Source organism: Coturnix japonica, chromosome 4 (assembly GCF_054131305.1).
Source record: "Coturnix japonica strain WE chromosome 4, WE-NBRP24, whole genome shotgun sequence".
In the NCBI taxonomy this organism is placed as follows: Eukaryota; Metazoa; Chordata; class Aves; order Galliformes; family Phasianidae; genus Coturnix; species Coturnix japonica.
Genome location: NC_140666.1, coordinates 17623529 through 17644311, shown reverse-complemented (window position 1 = coordinate 17644311; position 20783 = coordinate 17623529). Strand labels below are relative to the sequence as shown.

The 20783-nt window shown below is 45.6% G+C and overlaps 1 protein-coding gene across 9 annotated transcripts in view; it reads right to left on the bottom strand.

The window, feature by feature from the left end:
• Positions 1 to 14324, bottom strand: part of LOC107312840 (H(+)/Cl(-) exchange transporter 5) — a 35937-nt gene extending 21613 nt beyond the window's left edge. For 3 of the 9 annotated variants that reach the window (XM_085544657.1, XM_085544651.1, XM_085544655.1), the window contains exons 1-4: positions 13964 to 14220; positions 13521 to 13748; positions 12413 to 12795; positions 1426 to 1575 (exon numbers count right to left, since the gene is read on the bottom strand). Coding sequence is in view for 7 of the 9 variants with exons in the window: in XM_085544651.1 (XP_085400777.1) it covers positions 1426 to 1558 (133 nt within the window). In the remaining 2 variants the exon portion in view is untranslated. Of the gene's footprint in view, positions 1 to 1425; positions 1576 to 3696; positions 3853 to 5864; positions 6099 to 12412; positions 12796 to 13520; positions 13749 to 13788 lie in introns of those variants that run through there. The other 6 variants (XM_085544654.1, XM_085544652.1, XM_085544653.1 and 3 more) reach the window with 6 other exon arrangements.
• Positions 14325 to 20783: the final 6459 nt, after the last annotated feature.

The window sequence follows — 20783 nt, the reverse complement described above, 5'->3', positions numbered from 1 at the left end:
GAGTTCTGAAGTGAACTCCCAAGGATGTTCATTTATAAAACCGATGCCCATCACTATGTCAGGCTGGAACAAGTACACCACCTAATATCTGTAACAGAGCTCATCTGTCAGGACTAGCCATTGTCCCTTCCATTAGCAGGAGTCAGCATAACTCATAAAACATCCTATGTCTTGTATACATTCCCTTCACACACAAAGAAGCACTTATTACTCAGAGCTGAAGCAAGCACAAAAATAACACTAGTTGTTCCCATGCCTTAAAATGATAAAAGGGACCAACTATAAACTCCTTACAGTATCTCCAGCAGAAGAATGGGCTCAGCTACTGGCAGGTTCAAGCATTTAAGGAAGTCTGTCTTCATTTGCACTACCTCAGGGCAGATCACACGGTCAAGGAGTAAAACAGAAGGATTACTTTTTAATTTTTGCCCTAGGATAAGTAGCAATGGGGGAAGAAGATAACAAGGTTTATGGGAAGTCATGCGGACTTGCAGTCTGCTGTTCAAATTCAATACTTTTGCTTTTAAACTAACTCATGATAAGAAAAAATTAACTTACTTTGTCGTCTTTGAGTTATTTAATCTGTATTGTATTTCTGAACTAATCTTGCCCCTACTAATTTCACAAATCCAGACTCTGCTTATATAGAAGTAAGTTGCAACAGATCTTTACAGACAATTCGTGGTAAAGGAAGACAAGCTGTTCGTGCTGCTCAGCATCAAACCCCCTTTCTCTGTTAAACATTTTCCTGTCCACAATACAAGGCCAAGGGCAACCTTTAAAACTGTAGGTAAAGAAAAAGGGAAGCAGAAAGGGCAGCCTCTGTTCATACCACAAACTCCTAGGAATCTCTCAGTGCTGTCATCTCCACCTTTCACACCTACAATAAAGATACTTCCCCCAGTAGCATGGCCAGCTCTTCCCTACAACACCTACTTCTGGAGATTCTAGTAAGGACTACTCAGAAACCTTAAAAGCAAAGTGGTAAGACAGGATATGCTGCATTTAATATGAAGATGATCACGTACATGGTTAATAGAGCAGTTTTCCTCCCTGCCGCATTACTGGATGCCAGTGCTGAAGCAGCTCAGATACTGGAGAATAAACACCAGTGTAATGGAGAGGCACTGTAAGTCATTCACATGCTTCTTGCAATTGCTATTTATTTTAAGGTTATTTTTTACTTTGTAGACAACACACTTCCCATCAACCACTGTTAAAAAAGCAACATTGGAAGCCAAGTGTAGCATATGAACAATTGTTTGGCTGCTCTGCAAAAGACTATTCACAGTTATAATGCAGTGCAGAATATTGCAAACTGTGTTGGTGCCATGAAATGCTCGTCTTTCACACTAAGCAGAGACCACAGAGAAAAAGACAACACCAAAAGGCAATATAAAAAAGTGGAGAGATGCATGGTATTACCTCCCATTTCTCTGTCGAGTGGTGGATCATCATCTGCCATAGAGAAGTCCAGAGATGCTCCTGCTATTTCTAGCATATCTTCATCACTAGTGCTGCTTTGGAAACTCCCTCGTCGATAGCCTTTCTGATCCATGGCCAGAGCTTCCAAACCTGGGAGCAAATGGAAAGGTTTAAGAGTAGAAATGTTTTTAGAGTAGAAATGTGAAGACATTTTATAAACTAACTGGGCAAGTGTCCACTGGACATTTTGTCCCAGAATGTCAAAAGAGGCAGCATTGCTCTTGCCATCAGAAGTGAAGACACACAGCAGTATTAAGACACCTGTGGCCTTAAAAGGTAACAAGTTTAGAAAGCTATACACACCCACTTGCATACTCCCAGCACCAAAGCACGGCTGCCCTTGTGCTGGGACCACGCTTGACTTGCAGATAGCCTGTGCAAGCACACCAGTTCTCCAGCCTTGAAGGATGGCAGCACACATGACAGACCCAGCATACAAGAAGAAAGGATCCGAAACACGGAGCCACTGCTGCTGCTGGGCTCTCTGACCTAGACAGCAAACCACAATACAACTTCACAAATATTCTTAATCAAGTGTCCCTAACCCATTGCCTGACCTGGCCATCTCGAGGAGATGCTGGCAGCAGGCCATGACACAAGGCCTGTCTTCTGCCCAGAGAAGTGTGGGTGCCTCATACCTGGAGGTGCTTAAGGCCAGGCTGGAGGGGGCCCTGGGCAGCCTAACCTAGTTCTTGATTTAGTCAGGCTGGACTGCTTCCCCCATACAAAACCATGACAACAACCCATTCTGTGATTCTGTGACTGCCTAGGATGGCAAGGAGACTGTGAGAGCACAAGAGGATCTAAACATTTAATAATAGCCTAGGTTGGAAGAAAAAAAAAAAAAAAAAAATATATATATATATATATATATATATATATATATATATAATATCAGGTCTCAGTGTCAAAAACAGCCCATGGAACATGAAAATAGAAAGCTTTACATCTCAATAAGATGATAGGCCATGTTTGCTTTTCTCTTGTATACGTACAAGGGAACTAGAGAGGAACCAAATCTGCAGCTCAGCCTTATTTCAGGAAGGGAAGAAGGCAGCATGTGCAAACAGTCTGAATTACACAGTCTGCAAAAAGCACTTCCTATGAACAAAAAAGCACCACTCCAAAAAAAAATGTTGGCATTGCACAGTGAAATGACACACTGAGCTCTTTACTGAGCCTTACACTGTAGAAAAGAGTGTTGCTTAATTTTTAAGCCATGTTTACTCACTAAACTGGTGCAGAACACATCAGTAAAGAAAAGGCTCAGCACTTGCTGCTGGGAACTCACTGTCCAGGAAGGCACATGAGCTGCTGGACTCTGCTCTGCCAGAACTGATGCTTTTAACACATTCCAAAAGCACAAAGGCAAATCAGGTTAAACCTCAATCAGTGCGCACACAAAACTAATGGTGCCTTACTTTTTTTTTTTGGAGCTCAAGGCTATTCTTTGCCAGTTAACAATAAAATCAGGTTTCACTGAAGTGCAATGCTGTCCCTCAGCTAATCTGCTCCCTGCAGTAAAGGGGGCAGGGCCAGCAAGACCCATCCCAGCAGAGAGCTAAGAAACTATGCTTTGCATCACAGGGTTAACACACAACAGAACAGTCTAATAGGTATTTTCCAGTCAGACTGCGTGTAAGCTTATGTGTGTGAAAGGAGGGTTAAAAGAGGTCTATATTCATGTATTCTCTCTGCACTAAAAGCATGAATCCCAGCCCTGATAAAGCTGCCTCCCTTAGCAGACAAGAGGGCACACAGCTGCCAGCACACACTGCCTGTTCCAAAGGGAGGAAACTGGAGCAGTGTCAGCTCCTGCTCTTTATCCCTAACTTCATTCTCACTCACAACAAAACCAAAAAGCAAACCACTCTCCAGTGCTTGCAGATACTGGCTAAGCATCTAGCATCCATACAGCTGGACACATGATAATTCAGTGTCCCTCTTCTTTCATAAGTCCTATATCAGTCTTGAGAGATACAGCTTTAAACCATTTTTTTTTTTAAACAATAATATCCCCTCTATGAGCAAGAAATACATTTCCAGTCTAAATCACGCATACAGAAACACAGTGACTGTTCTCATGCTTATCTCATGGTTAATGTATCACAACACTTAGACAGCTTTTGCTTCTTTCCTATCAGACCACGCAGCAGGGTGCCGGCATGGTCTGCACGCTCTCTATGACCCTCCCATGGTAATGATACATACCAAAGGGCTGCGGGCTCTCCCAGCGCTCCAGTGAGTACCAAGCCATCCTTCTGGAGCTGCTCCTGTTAACTTCTACTTCTTTTTCAGCCTGACATTTCTTTCCATCTCAGTGGGGCAAAAGGGAAGCAACAAAACAGAACCTGAAGAAGCCAGCCCTGTGCTGCCTGGATGTGACTCAGCAACAACAATCAGGAAGCCCAGAGTACCCCATTGCCATTCTGGCTGAAAAAAACCCGCCTCTAGCCTCTGTTACAACATTGGCTCCGTCACTTGCAACACTTAAATCAGCACCAGATATTTCAGGCTTTTCTCCCCATTTCAAGCTCCGACACCACCTCCTGTATCCTGCAAACCTGTTCTCCTCCTTGTCGGACTGTCTTGATGTTCTCTCAGCTCTGAAACGATTTCCCCTTCCCTTCCCACACACACCAGCCTGAAGATACAGAAGGGCTGCAAAGCTAAGCAGGGGGCCTGGAGCAGCTCTTCAGGAATGCAAACCTGAGGCTTTCGAAGTTGGAACATGCTAAAAGTTTCCAAAACACTTTTTCCTCCTCATCTGATACGGGGCTTGGCTCCAACTCCACCACCAGCACAAAGACATTATGCTCTTTAAAAAGAGCATGGAGTAATTCTGATCAGCTGCTTCTATGAGTCATTCTTCCTGTGGGGAAGGAGCAAGTTTACCACCTAGCGGCTACTTAAATTAGAGAAACACAAGGGCCAGACCACAAGGCTACTTTTTTCAGAGATTAGCAAATCAAAGTCAAGCTTTGAAGTTCACGGCACTTCTTCTTCTCCTCTCCCACTTTGGTTTTTCATCCCGAGCCCCACATTCTCCCCACAGTATCTCTGCATAAAGATGCACACATCCCTCTGCACAACAAGACCCACAAGTAAAAAACCACAGCAGAAGGCAAGGGGAGCCAGCAGCTCCAGAGCAGAGGAGCCTATAACATGAGCATAACAACAACGCATTGGTCAACTCAGTCAACTGTTTGGGACTTCCTCATATCACAGTTCATGAAGCGTAAACCTGGAAGACCCAGGTTCCCACGTGCAGGCTGTGAGTTACAGGAGGAAGCCAGCACAGCTTGCAGGGAGCACTGCTGGGTCACCCCCACAGGCCAGGCAGCACCAACCCAGCCTTGCCAGCAGATCCTCAGCCCCAATGGGATGGTTCTGTGGCACATGCACTGACTGCATGTTTTCAGACAGAGGAAAGGGGTGGGTGGTTTGTTTTATCTCCAATTTTAACAAAAGATCAAAAGAAAAAAAAATTGATCTTCACAAACTAATTGTAATTTCTTCTTTAACAGCTAAGCATCAAAAGAGCACGCATACAGAAGACCTCCATGTGTGCCTCTCACCCAGTTACCCAGGGTCCAGCTGCTAAGAAAAGACAATGCCAGGTGAGAGCCGCAGCACAACAGACTGCTGCTGTAATGCAGCCTCAAAAGGTTCACAGGAAGATTTGAACTAAGCAGCTTTGTGACCTGCTGCAGCAGCAAAAGAAACACTGTAGGGAAAGGGCACAGAAATATCATGTGCAGCCCAATAAAAAAGCAGAACGTTTCTGTTCCAGCAGCGTGCTGCTACAGCAGGTTGTTCCCTGTGAAACCCTCTGGCTCCCAGAAGACATCAGGAGGATTTTACCACCATAGGATAAAGCACAAACATCCCAAACACAAGAGGAACTCTTCCCTTTGGAATTCTTCTTGGCAAGCACCCCATAAGTCCTAAAAAGTTTGCCCTAATGAAAACAGATGTTCAGTTCAGTCACCATTGCAACCCTGGAAAGTATTATTTTGTTGCCTTATAAAAAGATGACAATTTTTCTAAGTCATACCTCCAATTCTACGTGCTTCCTGAACTGACTGCTATCAGTTCCCCTCATGCAGACCTGAAGCGACCAGTTGGTGAGCTGATGACTGCCAGGAGTTTTAAAGCCATGCTCTATATCCCTCCAGGTGCAGTATATAAGCACAGAAAGATCTTCAGGTATAAATGAAATGCTATTCCAGCACATAAAACATTTTATTAGCGATGCTACAGTTTCACAAGCAGCACATAAATCATCTAACAGAAGGGCTTAACGGCTCAGTGAAGATTATCAACATATCTTTCGTCACTGTAAAGGTAAGCATATGGTTGTAAAATTATTTAGTTACCTATATTGACTTCTCGCTGTCTCACTGCCTGCTTCTAATCTGAAGAGCAGACAACTGCTTCTCCCTTCAGCATTTGCCCACCTTTCTTCAAGCGGAGAAAGGGCTCTGGGGATGTTCTGGGATCCGCAGCTCAAAGCGGCACTGCGTGTTCTCCACAATCCAGGTCAGTTGCTGCCTTTGCTGCTGTTTGAGCAACAGCAAACAATGGGCAAACTGTTGAACGGCGAAACCAGTCTGAAACAATAGCTTGTTTTAAAGAAACTGGGAAATGGACCAACACAACCCAAACACAAATGCTTAGAGCTGAACTGATTTAGCATTTATATGTGGTCCTTTTGTTTGTTTTTAAACATACTCACACAAGCCCTAGGGAGATGAGCAGTAAGCCACAACAGGATATTCTGTGCTATGATCTGACATTGTTAGAGCAAGATAACGCTCCTGTCAGGCTTTACTATGTAATGCTTGATAGAAAGCAACACAGAAATCCTGCCATGTTTCAGGTTTCCCCAACAGTTTTGTAAACTGGGCATATAGGTGCACTGTGTTAACAGTGTAACTGCCAGCCAGGCATGTTTATTTACTGACAAGCACACAGACTAACAGCTGATGTCATTAAGTCTGCATTTGTCTCATCTCTTCTTGAATTATTCATCGTTCCACTTAAACCACTCAGCCCACTACAGCAGAAAACTCAACTGGAGGCAAATCTCAATCCAACTCATGAGTTACTCTACTTCTTCACTGAAGACAAGTCTTGTTTCTGTAAGTGTTAAGAATTATATATGGCTGTCAGGAAAGCTAGCTTTAAAAGCAAAATGTTTTGACATTTCATTGACTAGATCAAAAATCCTCCTTGTCACCCACTAATGCAGGTGACAACAACAACAAGCACACAGATGAAACCACAGGCCCCAACTCAATTCAAGACTGGCATCAGTCCTCGAAAAGCCATCTGCAAAAAGAAAGCTTGTTTCGTACAAATTCAGCTCAACCTCACTGGTAACAGTAGCAACACATTATTACAAACCTTTTCTTCGCTGCTTCCTCCCAGCTATCTGCTGCATCAATTGGCCTATCCAGGAAACCTCATTCTCCCTCCCTCTTCCGGCGCACGCTCGAGTTCTTTGAAATATTAATCACACTGGGCATAGTTCTAAGGAATTGTGCTAGAACAATTCCAAGTCACGTTTAACACTCTATGATCTTACTGGAATTGCTAGTTATTAGGTTGCTAAATCAAGCCCTGTTCTGGATTTGTAGCAAATTCATGTTGAAAAGTGATGCAAGACAGCAATTGGGCAAGGCTGCGTGCAGAGAGGAGTTCTCATCAAAATGAAAGTACACAGAAGTGATGAATATAACCACAGGAAGAACTAACGCTGGTCACCTGTCTGTAAATAATATTCAGGTTTCCTACAAATGCTGCAGGAAGCAGGTTTCTAAACAGGCACCAAAAGGGCTAAGTTAGTTCCCCAGCACACACAGAGCCTCTACTACCTTCAGGGCTTCCCCACCTGCAGAGAATTCAGAAGCAGGAGTTCTAAAACCCAGTCAGTGAAGGGTTCTGTGGAAAGCCACATACGCTGCTGTACTGGAGATGCAGAGCAAGGCCTGCCCCACATGCAGATACCTGTGAAATACCGTGACAAGATGAACACAATTGGACAGGTCCCAACTTCACTCAGGACAGCCATGCTCTGTCCTCAGAGCATTTGACTTCTTCCTTCTTGCACAGGAAGAAACATTTATGTTAGCCTATGTAACCTGCCTACTTAGAGATACGGACCGCACCTTGAATTTCCCAACAGCTACTCCTGTTTCCAGAGTTATGCACGCTGCTTCCAACCTGCTGACACACCTCTGCACTGCAACCCAGCCAGCTTCCATGGCAGGAAGTGATTCAGGGCAAAGAACCCACGGCAGAGTAAACATGGGTCCTGTACAGCTGCCACTCATGTTTCCAGAAGTCATTTTAATTGGCATCTGCCTTGTGATGCTAACCATGGGCCCATGACAGCTCCTGAGTCCAGGCTCTCTTCTTGTTCACACACCTACCTTTCCCTAATCAGTTTGGTGTTTGTCCTATTGAGCATTACCCACTTCAGTGTGGTTTCTATTCCTTATACTCCTTACAGGAAGGCAGAAGTGCCCACTGACTCCAAAGGCAGTATTTTTTTCAGATATCACTGTCAGAAATAGTATCTTCAGCATTAATTTCATATGCCCAGTCCAGCAGCCTCTACACACATCTCTGTGTGTTTCTTTATAAGCACTTCCAGTTCAATTTTCTACTCAATGTTTTGACAAAAAGCAGCCTAACCTGAACTGAAAAACAAGCCATCCCTAGGTTAGTAAGCCCTCAAGAGCACTCAGATTTCCCTAATTTAGCCTTCCCGAAGCAAATCAGAAGTGTGTGATTAACACATGATCGCCAGCAAAACAGTCAGACTAAGTGCGGGTGTTCTGCATCACAAAGACGGCCTCAGCATTAAGAACAGATGAGGCTGGGATTTCATCCCGAAAACATCAAAATCTTGGATGACAGCTCTGCAGTCCTTCCTGCCAAAACCTCCAGCGAAGCTGGATCACGGACAAAGCTGTTCCCACAGCCAAGTCCTTTACCAGGAGAGCTCTGGGAAGCAGAACAGTCCCAAAGGCTCGTTCTCATTAATGAGGTAGGCTCCTTCCTCCCTTCCCTGGCAACTGGTTCCAATCTCAGATTGTCACAGGACTGTGTTAAAGTAGCTACAGCCAAAGTCCACTCACAGAAAAAGCAAAAAGAAACACAGAAAAAGAAAAAGGGGAGTCAAGGGGTCCACGGGGCAATGCTCACGTGTCTGAAGGCTGCAGACGTCCCCCCACCTCTCTCCAAGCAATGAACTTGGGCAGCAACTCTGGGGTCTATGCTGCACCCATGGTGCTAAGGCTTGGGGCTCCCCTATGGGCCCTGTCAGGGACTAAAGCAAGCACGGTGGACTTTCGCTTCTCTCTTCTGATGTATCTCTCTGACATTGCACAGCACTTCATTACTTTGACCTGCTTATGCAGATCAAACTAAGCACAAAGCATCCAGTGCTAAATCAAGTGAGAAGTGACTTGGATATAAGATCTTAACAGATCTAAAAGGCACACAAGACAGCAGACCCTTTCCTACTTCCTGAGTGAAGTCAATTACTATGGCCACAGAGCTACTGCTCTGAAAATTTACTTTTTAGGTTGTGCACATATCTCCTTATAGTACCACACTATTCAGACCACAAACACTAACTGTGCAACCAGCACAACTACAGGGGATCTTTAGTTTTGATGACATAGTTACAACAATGTAATTATCCCACTATTTTTCTACCTGTTGCGTTTATTCCAGTTATTCTAATAGAACTCTAAAAGGATGAGAATTACCTTTCAAACACCTGCACCTGCATGAAATCCACCTGAACTCCTCAGTGCATATGATGCAATGGATTTTGGACATTCTTCTCCAAGCAGTGAATCTCATTCCAGACGTAAACACGTTGCTCAGACTGACTGGCTGTTTGATCCTAACTATAAACACTTTCTTGCACAATCACAAGATGTTAAAAAAAGAAACTTCCTGAAGAGGGAGGATAAAAATGCTATTTTGGAAGCAGTGAAATACAATCCGACAGTTTTTAAACCCATTTGGCTGAACCAGAACAAGCTGGCACACAAACACCAGGGTAGCCAAGGGCTTATTCACTGACTGAAATACATAAGCAGGACTCATTGGATTTCTACAAATGTTTCAGTCCCCTTCTAAACAAGGATGCATATTAAATAGTTCACTTTTCACCTTCCAGCCATAGAGCACAGCTGTCAGGTTACATAAGGAGTTGCAACATTTCAGAGTGTAAACGTTCTGCAGCTATGTAGAACTTCAGCTCCTTCATAACACAATGACATTTCCATACTATCCCAAAGTGAATTTCCCTTAAAGAGTAAAGCAACTAATGTTGAAGTAAGCCGCCTAACCCTCTACTTGATCTCCAGCAAGTTTCTCTGGAAGAGCATTTAGCAGTCTGAAGCAAAAGGCCTACTAATGTGAAAGTCAGCGACAGAAAGAAGGAATGAACTCCTTTCCCCTTGCCTAACCCTTCTCCCAATCTCCCCTAGCTCAGGTAAGAACAGAGTGCTGTAAAAGCCACCTCCCCTGCAGGCAGTTTCATCAGCTCCTCAATAAGACAAACTCAACTCTGTCAAGGAAATCCTTGATGGCCTCACTGTGAGCATGCAGGGACAGACATCAAATACACCACCTTGCATGACGCAGCTACATAGAAAAGTAGCAACTACAGAACACTGGCAGCATCACCACAAGTCCTGAAATAAGCCACCTGCATGCCACTGCACGGTATCCAAGTGTTATCCTCAAAAGGCAAGGACTACAACTTTGGTAGCTTAACAGTAATGGGCATAAGACACTGCAGAAGACTAAATCATCTGCTTTACTGCTGATCATATTAACTATCCATCTATCCAACCGCAGTTACACCAACTGCTATGTCTAGTCTGCATCATGCAGCAGGCACACCAGGGTTCTGGGGAAGCTCCTTCACTTGTTTTGCCAATGAATGCTGCACAAACTACATTTAGGAAATGGATAGTCTCCATTTACTTCCGTTCTCAAGGGACTCATTCAGAAAATGATCTTCCTAAATCATAGCTTGCTGTGCTTCAGAAACAAGTGCGTGTGAAGTTATGATGTGTTATCAAAAAGCTAAGTTATTTCTGGGTGAATAATTAGAAACATTATGGGAAAGCATATAAATACTCAAGCATCCAGAGTCAAATTCTACAGTGAGGCACTAAGACCTGAATTCCAGCTCCTGGACAAACCAGCTGGATCAGTTTAGAAACAGTATGATGGTAGTATCAGCCAGCCCCAGTTCTTTGCTCCTTATGCACTTGGTGTGGAATGCAGCCCTCAAGCACAGTCTAAGTTGCAGGCAGCTCCTTTACAAGGGCACCTTGCACTGTCAGACTTCATCTTGTGTAGAAAATCTAAATGAAGCTGTCCACAAAGGAAAGGAGAGCTCTGGGTACACTGAGTATTCATCACAACCCACGGATTCACCATGACCCCATATAAACATGTTAAAGATTACCAGCTCTGGATGGCAGAAGTTCTGTTGTCATTCATCATTAGAACCCACCAGGGACACTGCTGGTGTTACCTTTCATATAACTCTTGTACCATGGATGGAGCAAGGAAATTATGTAACACAGCAAAAGGAAGGAAATAATACAGGTGCTGGGGAGTCCCACATACAGGGTGAAACAGTTGTAGGACAGAAATGCAGAAGCAACAGATGAGCCTTGAGAACCCACAGAGCTGATGAATACCCACAGGCCATAGAGAAGAATGACACCATCATTCCCAAGTGTACAGCATAACAGAACAATCATACAACCAGCTTTCTACCTTGCCAACAGATCTAAAGTTAAAGGAATAATACATCACTAACATTGTTTCACAGCCAGAATATTTTCCAACATACTACTGGTTGCTGCTGCTCCATTTCTTACTTGTTGACTGGCTTTGTGCCTTGTTTTTCAAACAACCCCTCCCCCCCCCCCGCCCCTCTCCCATGCAACAGAACTGGATCAAATCTAAAGGAGCCAAGCAGTGCTGGAGAGTAATTGAAGGAAAATATTTAGATGAAAAGAAAATCTTTCCTCACAGCTCTAGCCAGTAATAGCACAGCCCCAGTACTGAAATGCAATCACGCCAACAAAATCATACGGCAACAGAAAGAATAAGATCCATTGTAAAAGGGGAGAAACATGAGAAAATGAACGCATGTTTGCATAGCACAACTTCCTGACAACCACCTAAAAATATAACAGGAGGAAACAGAATTGAGCTTTGATATTTTAGGGCCTACAGTGCTTTTCTAACTTCCAAACTCAGATACATCAGAGCAACCAATTCCTAGGCCTTAAACCAAAAAACTATACACCCATCACTACGGCAGAGGGCAGAAAACTATCTTAGAAAGGGACACTTCAGCGAGGCTCAAGTTCTGGCAGGCAAGATATCAATTAGGCTGTTGCATTGCAACTAAAACCAATTCTCTGTTTTATAGAGCTATTGTTTAAATGGCATTTTAAAAACAAACAATCCTGTACTTTTTAAGTTCTTCTGGGTACTAAGAGAGTCACAAGTGCAGTGAACTACTCCAGCCACACACCTGTGCTGCCCTGTGCATACTAGTACCATCAGCCCAGTCCCACAGCCACCCTGTCTGCCAGGTCAGGAGATCCATTTGGCTAAGAGTACAACTGAACAAGAAGCACCTTGAAAATCAGGAAATCCTGCTGACCATCAGCATTTTACAAACACCTGCTATGCACAAGTACAGAAACAAAGAAATGTTTCATTTCACTCTGCTTGCAAAGAAAACTGAAGAATGCGTTTCAAAATTAATGAAGGCTTTAAAACTTGGACAAATTAAAGCTAACAACACCCAGAAGCCGGTTATTGTATTAAAAGATTGCCAAATTCGGGCTGACGGATTTCTCACCTGTCTATTCCTAGAGGCTTCCTCAGACTGGATTTTTCTTTGAGCACCCAAACAAATGGAGACGGACGCCACACGAGCTCATTTGCACTTCCAGCAGAATCAGAAGAAGTGGAAAGAGGCTGTTCTACTCCAGCGCCAAGCAACACTCTGTTCTTGGACTACTGACCGCTCTCCTCTGTAAATATCTGCTGGAAAGTTCACATCACAGCAAGCTGTTTGATCCAAAAGTTATTCCAAGTTTTCTGTTCTGAGCAACAGCATTCATCCACAGGAGAGGCCAATTGAAACTAAGAGAAGAACGTTTATTCAGCAAACAGCTTCAGTATCTTCTCCCAGGGCTCGGTTACTCCTTGCTTCACTCTGACACTTCTTGGAACTGTAAGCTGGAAAAGAAAAAACAACTTGCTCAGGCAAGTAAACACACATGAGACACGTGCTCTTTAGCAGATGACAGACTGCTGACAGTTCATCAACTAGATCAGACTACAGTCCTATAGCTCTGTTTCAGAGTTACACAGTCATAATACAGAAGGCCCTTTTAAGGCAATAACTAATGTCGAGTTTCATCAAGAACACTGCATGTATAGAGAGAACTGAAGAATGTTCCCACTTTATGTATCTCCTGAACTTTCATGGAGCCAGTTTTGGCAAGAATTCCTGCTTCTCACTTCCAGTTCCAACACTGGCACCATAGAAACTACAGAGCAATTTATTGTTAGCTGACATAAGCATTAAGTTTGTACTAGAGAGATGACACAGTGGGGCAAGAAAAATCACCAGACACTAAATAAATAAATGAACATAATTTTAAAAAAGCTTTTAGATTGTAAATGTATTTTGAAAATCTCCTATTTTTCAACCTGGAATACAATGTGGCAACAAAAGAGCCGATTTTCATTTACTGCCACGCTCAAAAATGTTTATAGTTTAGGAGATAACACTGTTCTCCCAGGGAGCAAAGAGTTCATTCACAAAACTGGCTCCTTTCATATTTCTCTCGGGAAGAAACAAACCTTGACAACAGTAGAACCAATACACAACCTGATATAGCAGGTGGCCAGAGCACAACGAGGGACATCAGTTTGCCATTATTTCGATTTAAACTTGCCTATTTGCTGTGTCCTCTCAGAGAAAGGAGCAGGATCCTCCTGCTGCTGAGGTCCAAGTGGAAGATGCAGCTCACTGCCCTGGGGACTGGCACTGGCTTCTCTTCTCCTACACTTCAGGTCACTGAGTAAAGCAGACTCCTGCAGGATTCCTGCTTCATCAGCAGCACTGAGAGCAGCACTCTGAATAGCACACAGCCTCCTGAGCTTCCCTTCAACTGTTTTATTTCCTAACAGACAAAACAGAAAATAAAATAAGCAGCAATTCACCTCCTCCTTCCTTTCCTCCCCTCATGTGATAGAAATTCAGTCACACGACTCCTCGATAACTATAACCAACACGCCCGGCTAATGACCGTAAGTGCATCCCCATTACTCGTAAGCTGTTTACTCCCATAGTCAGTGAGGGGACTGATAATCCTCCCTACCACACGAACCACTTCACCTCGCCAAAACAAACGGGAAGAAGACACAGCTTGTTCTTGCAACTCTCGTTACCGCCGCACCGTTGATAACCAACCGCTTCAAGAGCCGGCTGGAAGCCTTAAGAACAACCTCCACGGAGGTTTATACTTTAACAACCCGCAGCACAGCGGCCCCACAGCCGCCCTCTATCGCCACAGCTCCCATCCCGGTGCTGCCCAGGCCCTCAGCACCGCCCCATCACCCACCTCCTCCGGCGCTCCTCACACGACAGGCTCCACCCGCGGCGCTGCTGTGTGACGCCACGAACCCCCACCTCCTTCCGGACCGCCCGCTCCGCCATGTCTAATCGGAAGTGGCTGCTCGGAGGAGGACGGCGCCATCTTGGGTGTGGGGGACCGGGTTGGGAGGCGATTTTCTTACCAGTAGTAGCATGCAGCCAGCACACAGTACAACCAGTTCACAAGCACAGTCCCTGGATTTTTATGCACCAGATTTCCAGCAGCCCCAGTTGTTGCATCAAGCTACCAGAACCCCACTCACCAGGCCCCTCACTGGCTGGGAACTGGCAGCAGAACGGACTGTGGCAGCACTAGAGGGCAGCAATGCTATAGCCATAAGCAGCCCGGGTCATATACTCCCTAGAGCAGAGAACAGTTAGAAAACTGCCTGAGCCCCCGCAGGCTTCTTGTCTTCTCGTTGAAACTGGCTTAAAACTTAGCTGATTTCTTCACTGAGCTGGGAAACGCTGATGGTCCCCGCTGGGAGTCGTCCCAGAACAGCACGAAGCTGTGCTCAGGACACAGCAAAGTGAAGGAATGGAACCAAAATCGCTTGTTCCCAGCAGGAGACTGAGAGCTCTGTGGGCCCCTGCTATCATTAGAACAAGCAGACAGAATCCAAACTTCAGGCTGTCCCTTGTCCTGGGAGCTGGAGAGTCCATGTGGCTGGAGAGTCTTCTGAAGTCACTTGGGGCAAGCCCAGATCCTCCTTGGGACAGAAAACAGCTCTTGTGCTGTGCAGATGTATTTCCCCAAGGAACTTCTGTTCATTTTTTTCTCTTATGGCATGAGGAAAACTCCATATCCCTTAATCGAAAGCCCTGCTACTTTCAGGCTTTTCATATCACACCCGGGGTGTGAAACGAGGGAGAAAGTCATGGTGGGACTGGCAACACTCCTGTTTTAGGGATATGGGAGAAGAAGCTGGTTTTAGCATAACAGCAGCCATGCAAGATGTCATTAATGTCATGCCATGGAAGTGAAAATCCTTCTAAAGAGGAAGCCTCAGCCACAAGTCCTGAGGAAGCAAACCCTTGATTTAGGTGAGCTTTACACAGATCGGCCAGAGTCCTCCAGTGGTTAGTGGCAAGAAATGAGCACTAGCTTCTATGACCTCAGCTTCAAGCTGTGCTGCTGGACACAGCTGGCCCCACCACACCCATCTGCTATCGAGCTTTGCTTGCGGTACCCCTGGTACTTTCCTTCTTAGACATGCACTGGGCTGGTACATACATACTCTCAGCTGCCCCTGTGGGAGTTGAGATTCTGCCTTCCGCTGCTTCCTCTCATGCTCAGAACGTTTCCTGGTGGATTTTCTCATCAAACGAAGGAAAGAAAATTTCCTTCTGAAAATCAGTATTTTTTTTTCATATGTGCATGATATGCAAAAATATTCCACCATGCCACTGTTGTGCTTGATGGAGAAGCACTTCCCTTGTGACTCTCTTGGCAGCTCCATGGAGATACTTCAGTATCAGAAACTCAGACCTGGTGGTACTTACAGACAAATGCAGGCATGCACAAACAATACACACAACAAGGGGCTACGGAAAGGGAAGGCAGACGACTTCTCCCTGTTTTCCTGTCCATTGTTTTTTATGCTGCTTGTCCAAGAGCTTCAACAGAAGAAGAATGTCAGACCCATCACATGAAGGCAGTGACAGCCTTACAGTTGCGTGTTTAATCCCCAGCGTGCTAGGAAGCTGCTTGTTTTAGGGAAACAGGAAGACCTGAAATAGCAGAAGCTGGAAACACGTGACTGGCTGGGTCAGACAAGGAAGCAAGAAGTAGAGCTGGAAGCACCCAGTCTCCTGCCACTCCCTGTGCACAGCACAATTTTCTCCTTAGCATCATCTCATAATGAGCCCTTTTCTTTAAATTCTAAACATAATCTGCAGTGGTAGTACACAGAGAGCAAGAAAAGTCACGTGAGACTGCAGCAAAAAGGAGCATGTGGCTGGTCACCATGCTAACAAAAATGAAGGATTGCAAGAGTTACAGAAGAAAAGATATTTCAAGTCCAAAGATCACCAGAAATAATCTGAATAGACTACTTGCCTCTGAGTGCAGAAAGTCTGAAGTGATTGTGTTGAGGAGAGTTTCAGAGAATTGTCAGGCTTAGCTCCCTGCTTGAATGCAGACTTGGTGCCAGAGGAACGGTGATACAGGACTGCTCTGTATTCATTTACTTAGTTTAATTATGAGGTTAATGCCAGCTAAGCCAGCAAGGGGCCTGAATATGGATCAGCTTTGCTTCTCTGTTCTCCATCAGTCTTGCCCCAACCTGGGCAGTCTTAACAACATCAGACAAAGGGGAGTTGGCCAGAAGGGAGATCAGTCTCCTGCTACTGGTCCAGCTGATATTGCTGTTGTTGGGGAGTGCAGAAAACGGAGTGACGGAGCACTGGAACAGGCTGCCCAGGGAGGTGGTGGAGTCTCCTTCTCTGGAAATATTCAAGACCTGCCTGGACGCCTACCTGTGCGACGTGGTGTTGGGAGCCTGCTTTGGCAGGGGGGTTGGACTCGATGATCTCTAGAGGTCCCTTCCAACCCCTACAATTCTGTGATTCTGTGAAAGCGTCTCATAAAGAAGCGGGGGGGAAAGTGGCAGGAGAAAGCCAAGAGAGATTGGATAACCTTTCCCTACTGTTGTTCAATGCTGTAGGTGAGTTTTGCCATTGAATGAGATTCCAGTGGTTTAGAGGCATGCAATACTCATCTGTTCTTTGTCCCCAGGGATGGCCAGCAGCCAACTCTTGTCCTTAGCAGAGTAGAACAATCCAGGGAAGTGACCTACTGAGGCAAGGGGACAGGATGCTGTGCTGGCTGCCACTGCCTGCATTGTGTCTTTGGATACCTTGGGGATGAAGTCAGACCTCAGCTTGCTACAGATATCACTCACTACTCTGCCATCTGTATGGACAGGCACTGCAGGCAGTAGTACACTATTTACTATAGGAATTAAGCTGATCACTGAAGGAGTTCACACTGGGAAAGTCCTTCAAGCTCTATCTGGGGCAGAGATGCAGCTCTTAGGCACTAGAGCATCCTAAAAGATGGTCTAGGAGAGACTTACTGTTCATCACAAATGTTCTGTTGAGAGCGGGTGTAGCTGAGGACTCCTCTGTGGGCTGTAATGGATGCTGAGGTATCAACAAGAAGCAGTGAACTCTCTCTCTGAACATACTGTGCTTGATGGAGACCTCCTTGTCCCTCAGCTGCCTATTTCAGCATTGATAACTTGATCCTTGCATTGTTCTTCTTCCTTGCAGGTATGCTGAGCGCACTGTGGCTGTTACAGCCCATAGCCTCCTGAGTCACCCATAAAGGCCACATTGCTGTGTTCTGCAGCCATATTCCTTTCACTTGTGATCAAAACCTGAACTGTTCAGCCTGAACTACAGCTCTCCTCACAGCTCCACCCCAAGCAGCTTTTCTCTTTCCTGCCTTTCCTTCCAGCAGTTGGAGAACTCCCAGATCAGTGATGACCTGTGAAGTCCCAAGTCTTGTATTTCCCCACCAGGTCACTCCATGGTTTCACATCCCTCTTTGACATCACTTCTAGAATCTGCTGTCTCTATGGTGGGAGTTGTGGCCACAAACAGTGGAGGGGTGATGGGACTAGCGTTACTGGGCTGCGTCATTCCTTTCAGTTCTGGGAAGGCAGTTTGTTTCCGAGGAAGTTTCAACAGATAGAAATAGCCAAAGCTTACTCTCGCTTTTCTCCTTGCTGAGTTGCATGTTCCTCTTGGAAGAGCTCAAGCCACCCCATTTAACAGAGGCATGTTTTCTGCCAAGAGAGCCAAGCAGCTATAGCATGTCTGCAGGCTGATTCAGATAAATCCGAGGTATGAGGAAGAAATGACTGAGGAGGACTCAGAGCCTGAGTCACACCACAGTCACAGTTCACAGACACTCAGCACAGCAACATGGACTCTCACAGCCTGGACAGCTACAGAGATGAACACACATTATCAAACCAGCACAGGATGAGCTGAGATCTGAGGAGGTGGAGAGTGATGATCTGTGTGTTCGGATGGGAAGTATGTGAAGTACAGAGAGATCTGCTTCCTGCTCTCATGTGCCTCGCCAGCTAAAAAGCTTGCTGGAAAATACAATGTTAAATCAGGACCTGAAAGTGCCTTATATCCCCCATTTCTGTTAACATGGAACGATTCCCCCAAAACGTGCCAGAGGGCTTGTCAGAAAAGAGAAGTAGCAGGTGCTATCCCTGGGTTGAGGTTATGCTGTGAGTATTTTGAGAGATCTTACATCATTGTGGCCAGACTAACAGTCTGAAGGGCTAAATACTTCCCCTCCCTCCAGAGGATGCGGTTACTCTCCTAGATGCAGCGGGGTGCATGACTCCCCAAATCAGCAAGCGCACCCAGCCCTGAGCTGTGAGAGCTTAGCCCAGCAGCAGCTACTCAATGCAGGAATAGAATCGGCAATCTGTGGTTACATGAGCACCAGGGAGAAGCTGAAATACAGATCTCAATAACCTTCTTACAGTTCAATAATGAGGTGCTCTTGCTACGTGATTTTGAAGACAGGAAGTGTAATAGCTCCTTACCTTGCTGTTTTTGTTTAGATTTGCGTAGAAATATCTCAGTGTATGGTCCCTTCACAGGACTGACCTAATCTTGTTGAGTGCAAAGAAGAAAATTAGCCTCTTACTCTATAATTTCTTCAGAAGAATACTAGTGACTCTTATTAAAACACACACCCTTGCAGAGGCTGGGGAGATCCCTCCAGGACAGGACAGCTTCATGAAAGAACATCACTCCTGTGGTAGGCTGAGAAAACATCCAGCTCCACCAGCCTCCGTGAAGACCTCTCCAAAAGGCCTCACATCTGCTTGCTTGCCCTCCTCTTGGAAGGCCACCATACAACAAATTGTCCCGTGGATGCTGGGGATGGGAGAAGCAGCAGGGCTTGTGAAAACAGGGAGGCACAGGGAATGTCTGCTTAGAGGAGACCCTGTGAAAAGAGCATATGGAACTCACTACTGAAGCAGTAGCTACTCTCTGGTAAACAAACATTGCACTCTCTGGACTGAGTTTGCAGCTGGGCTTGTAGGAAATAGCACAGCTAGGAGGCTACATTTGCCTTAATTCTGGTTAGCCACTTCCCATCCTTCAGCAGCCCCATGTATGCTCTTCTTGCTTCTAAGAAAACAGGAAAATGGTTACCAGGCAGCAGTCTGCACTACAGTGAATGCATAGCTGAAAATAACTGTCAACATAGGGTCTCCTCACTCCTGAGCCATACAGGACAGTACCTCCCTGCTCATGCCATAGACTCCAGCTTCCCCATGGCAAGTTATAGAAATGTGGTCTGCCCAGCTCGAGGGGATGGGCCAAAAAGCCCAAAGTGACAACATGGCCCCTCTCCTAGCAGCACCCACAACAAACACACCCCTGCAGCAAAAGAAAAACGATGCACCACAGAGGTTATCAGGCACAGCAAATTTGGGGTTTTATAGTATTTATATATGCAGTTGCTTAGCAACACTTGCAGCCATCTTGCTGATGTAAGCCAACAAGCAGCATCTGAGGGCTGTGGTACCACAGGTTACCACTCAGCACTGTGGCTGCCCAACCATGATGCCAACCAGGCCAGGGGTGAGCTTTTAAAGAAATACTTTTCCCCTGCATGCTGGTAGCATTTGAGCAATAGAGAGAACGGGGCTGTGGGTGGAATAAATATCAGATTCAAAGTTAGACTGCAAGGGTGAAACTCCTGCACAGAGTGAGTCAGAGGGGAAAAAACGTCCCAAGTGACATTACAGTCACTGACATCACCATTCACCCCCTACATACACATGAACAGTCCCAGCAGCTCCAGCTGCTCTGCCCCTTTTGATGTGGGATGAGTCTCCCCACATAGTGGGGTGCTCCAGCCCTGCCCTGTTCTAGCATCACAGAAACATTAAGCATCATCTCTGCCCCCAGTTCCACCACACTGTTCTCACTCTCTCTCCTTTTGGTTGCTCTCTGAGGTACACATAGCAGCTCAGCAGACACATCTCACAGCATGGAGTGGGTGATGACACACTATTCCCCCCACACACAGCCTGCCCTTTGGTAGGCTCTGCTGGGACAGCTCTGAAGCCCCAGCCATATTTCTATTCTCCCTCAGGTGTTCAGTTTGCAAGATTAGCATTTGGTCAGAATTCTGAGACAGAGTTAGACTTCAAACTAATCAATTACGTGACCCCACTGTCAGTTTGTCCCACAAACCAAGGGGAAAAGGAAGCTGTCACATTTCCAGTTAAGACAGTTGCAACAGAGCTGCACATGGCTTTAGTGAACAAGCATGTCACAGGGGAGGAAGGGCAGTGTCATCAGCTGAGGCAAGCAGGGCCTCTCCACCATCTCCCCACATCCCTCCTGGTCACAGTGCTGACCAAAGGGTAGCTTCTATAGAGGGGAAAACCAAAGGAAGCATCACCAGGGCCTATCCTCCAGCAAGAAGGAACTCCTAGAGCAGTCTCTGTACAACAATATCCATAGACATCCCCACCTTCCCAAACATACTGGGGATAAACCCACATCTGTA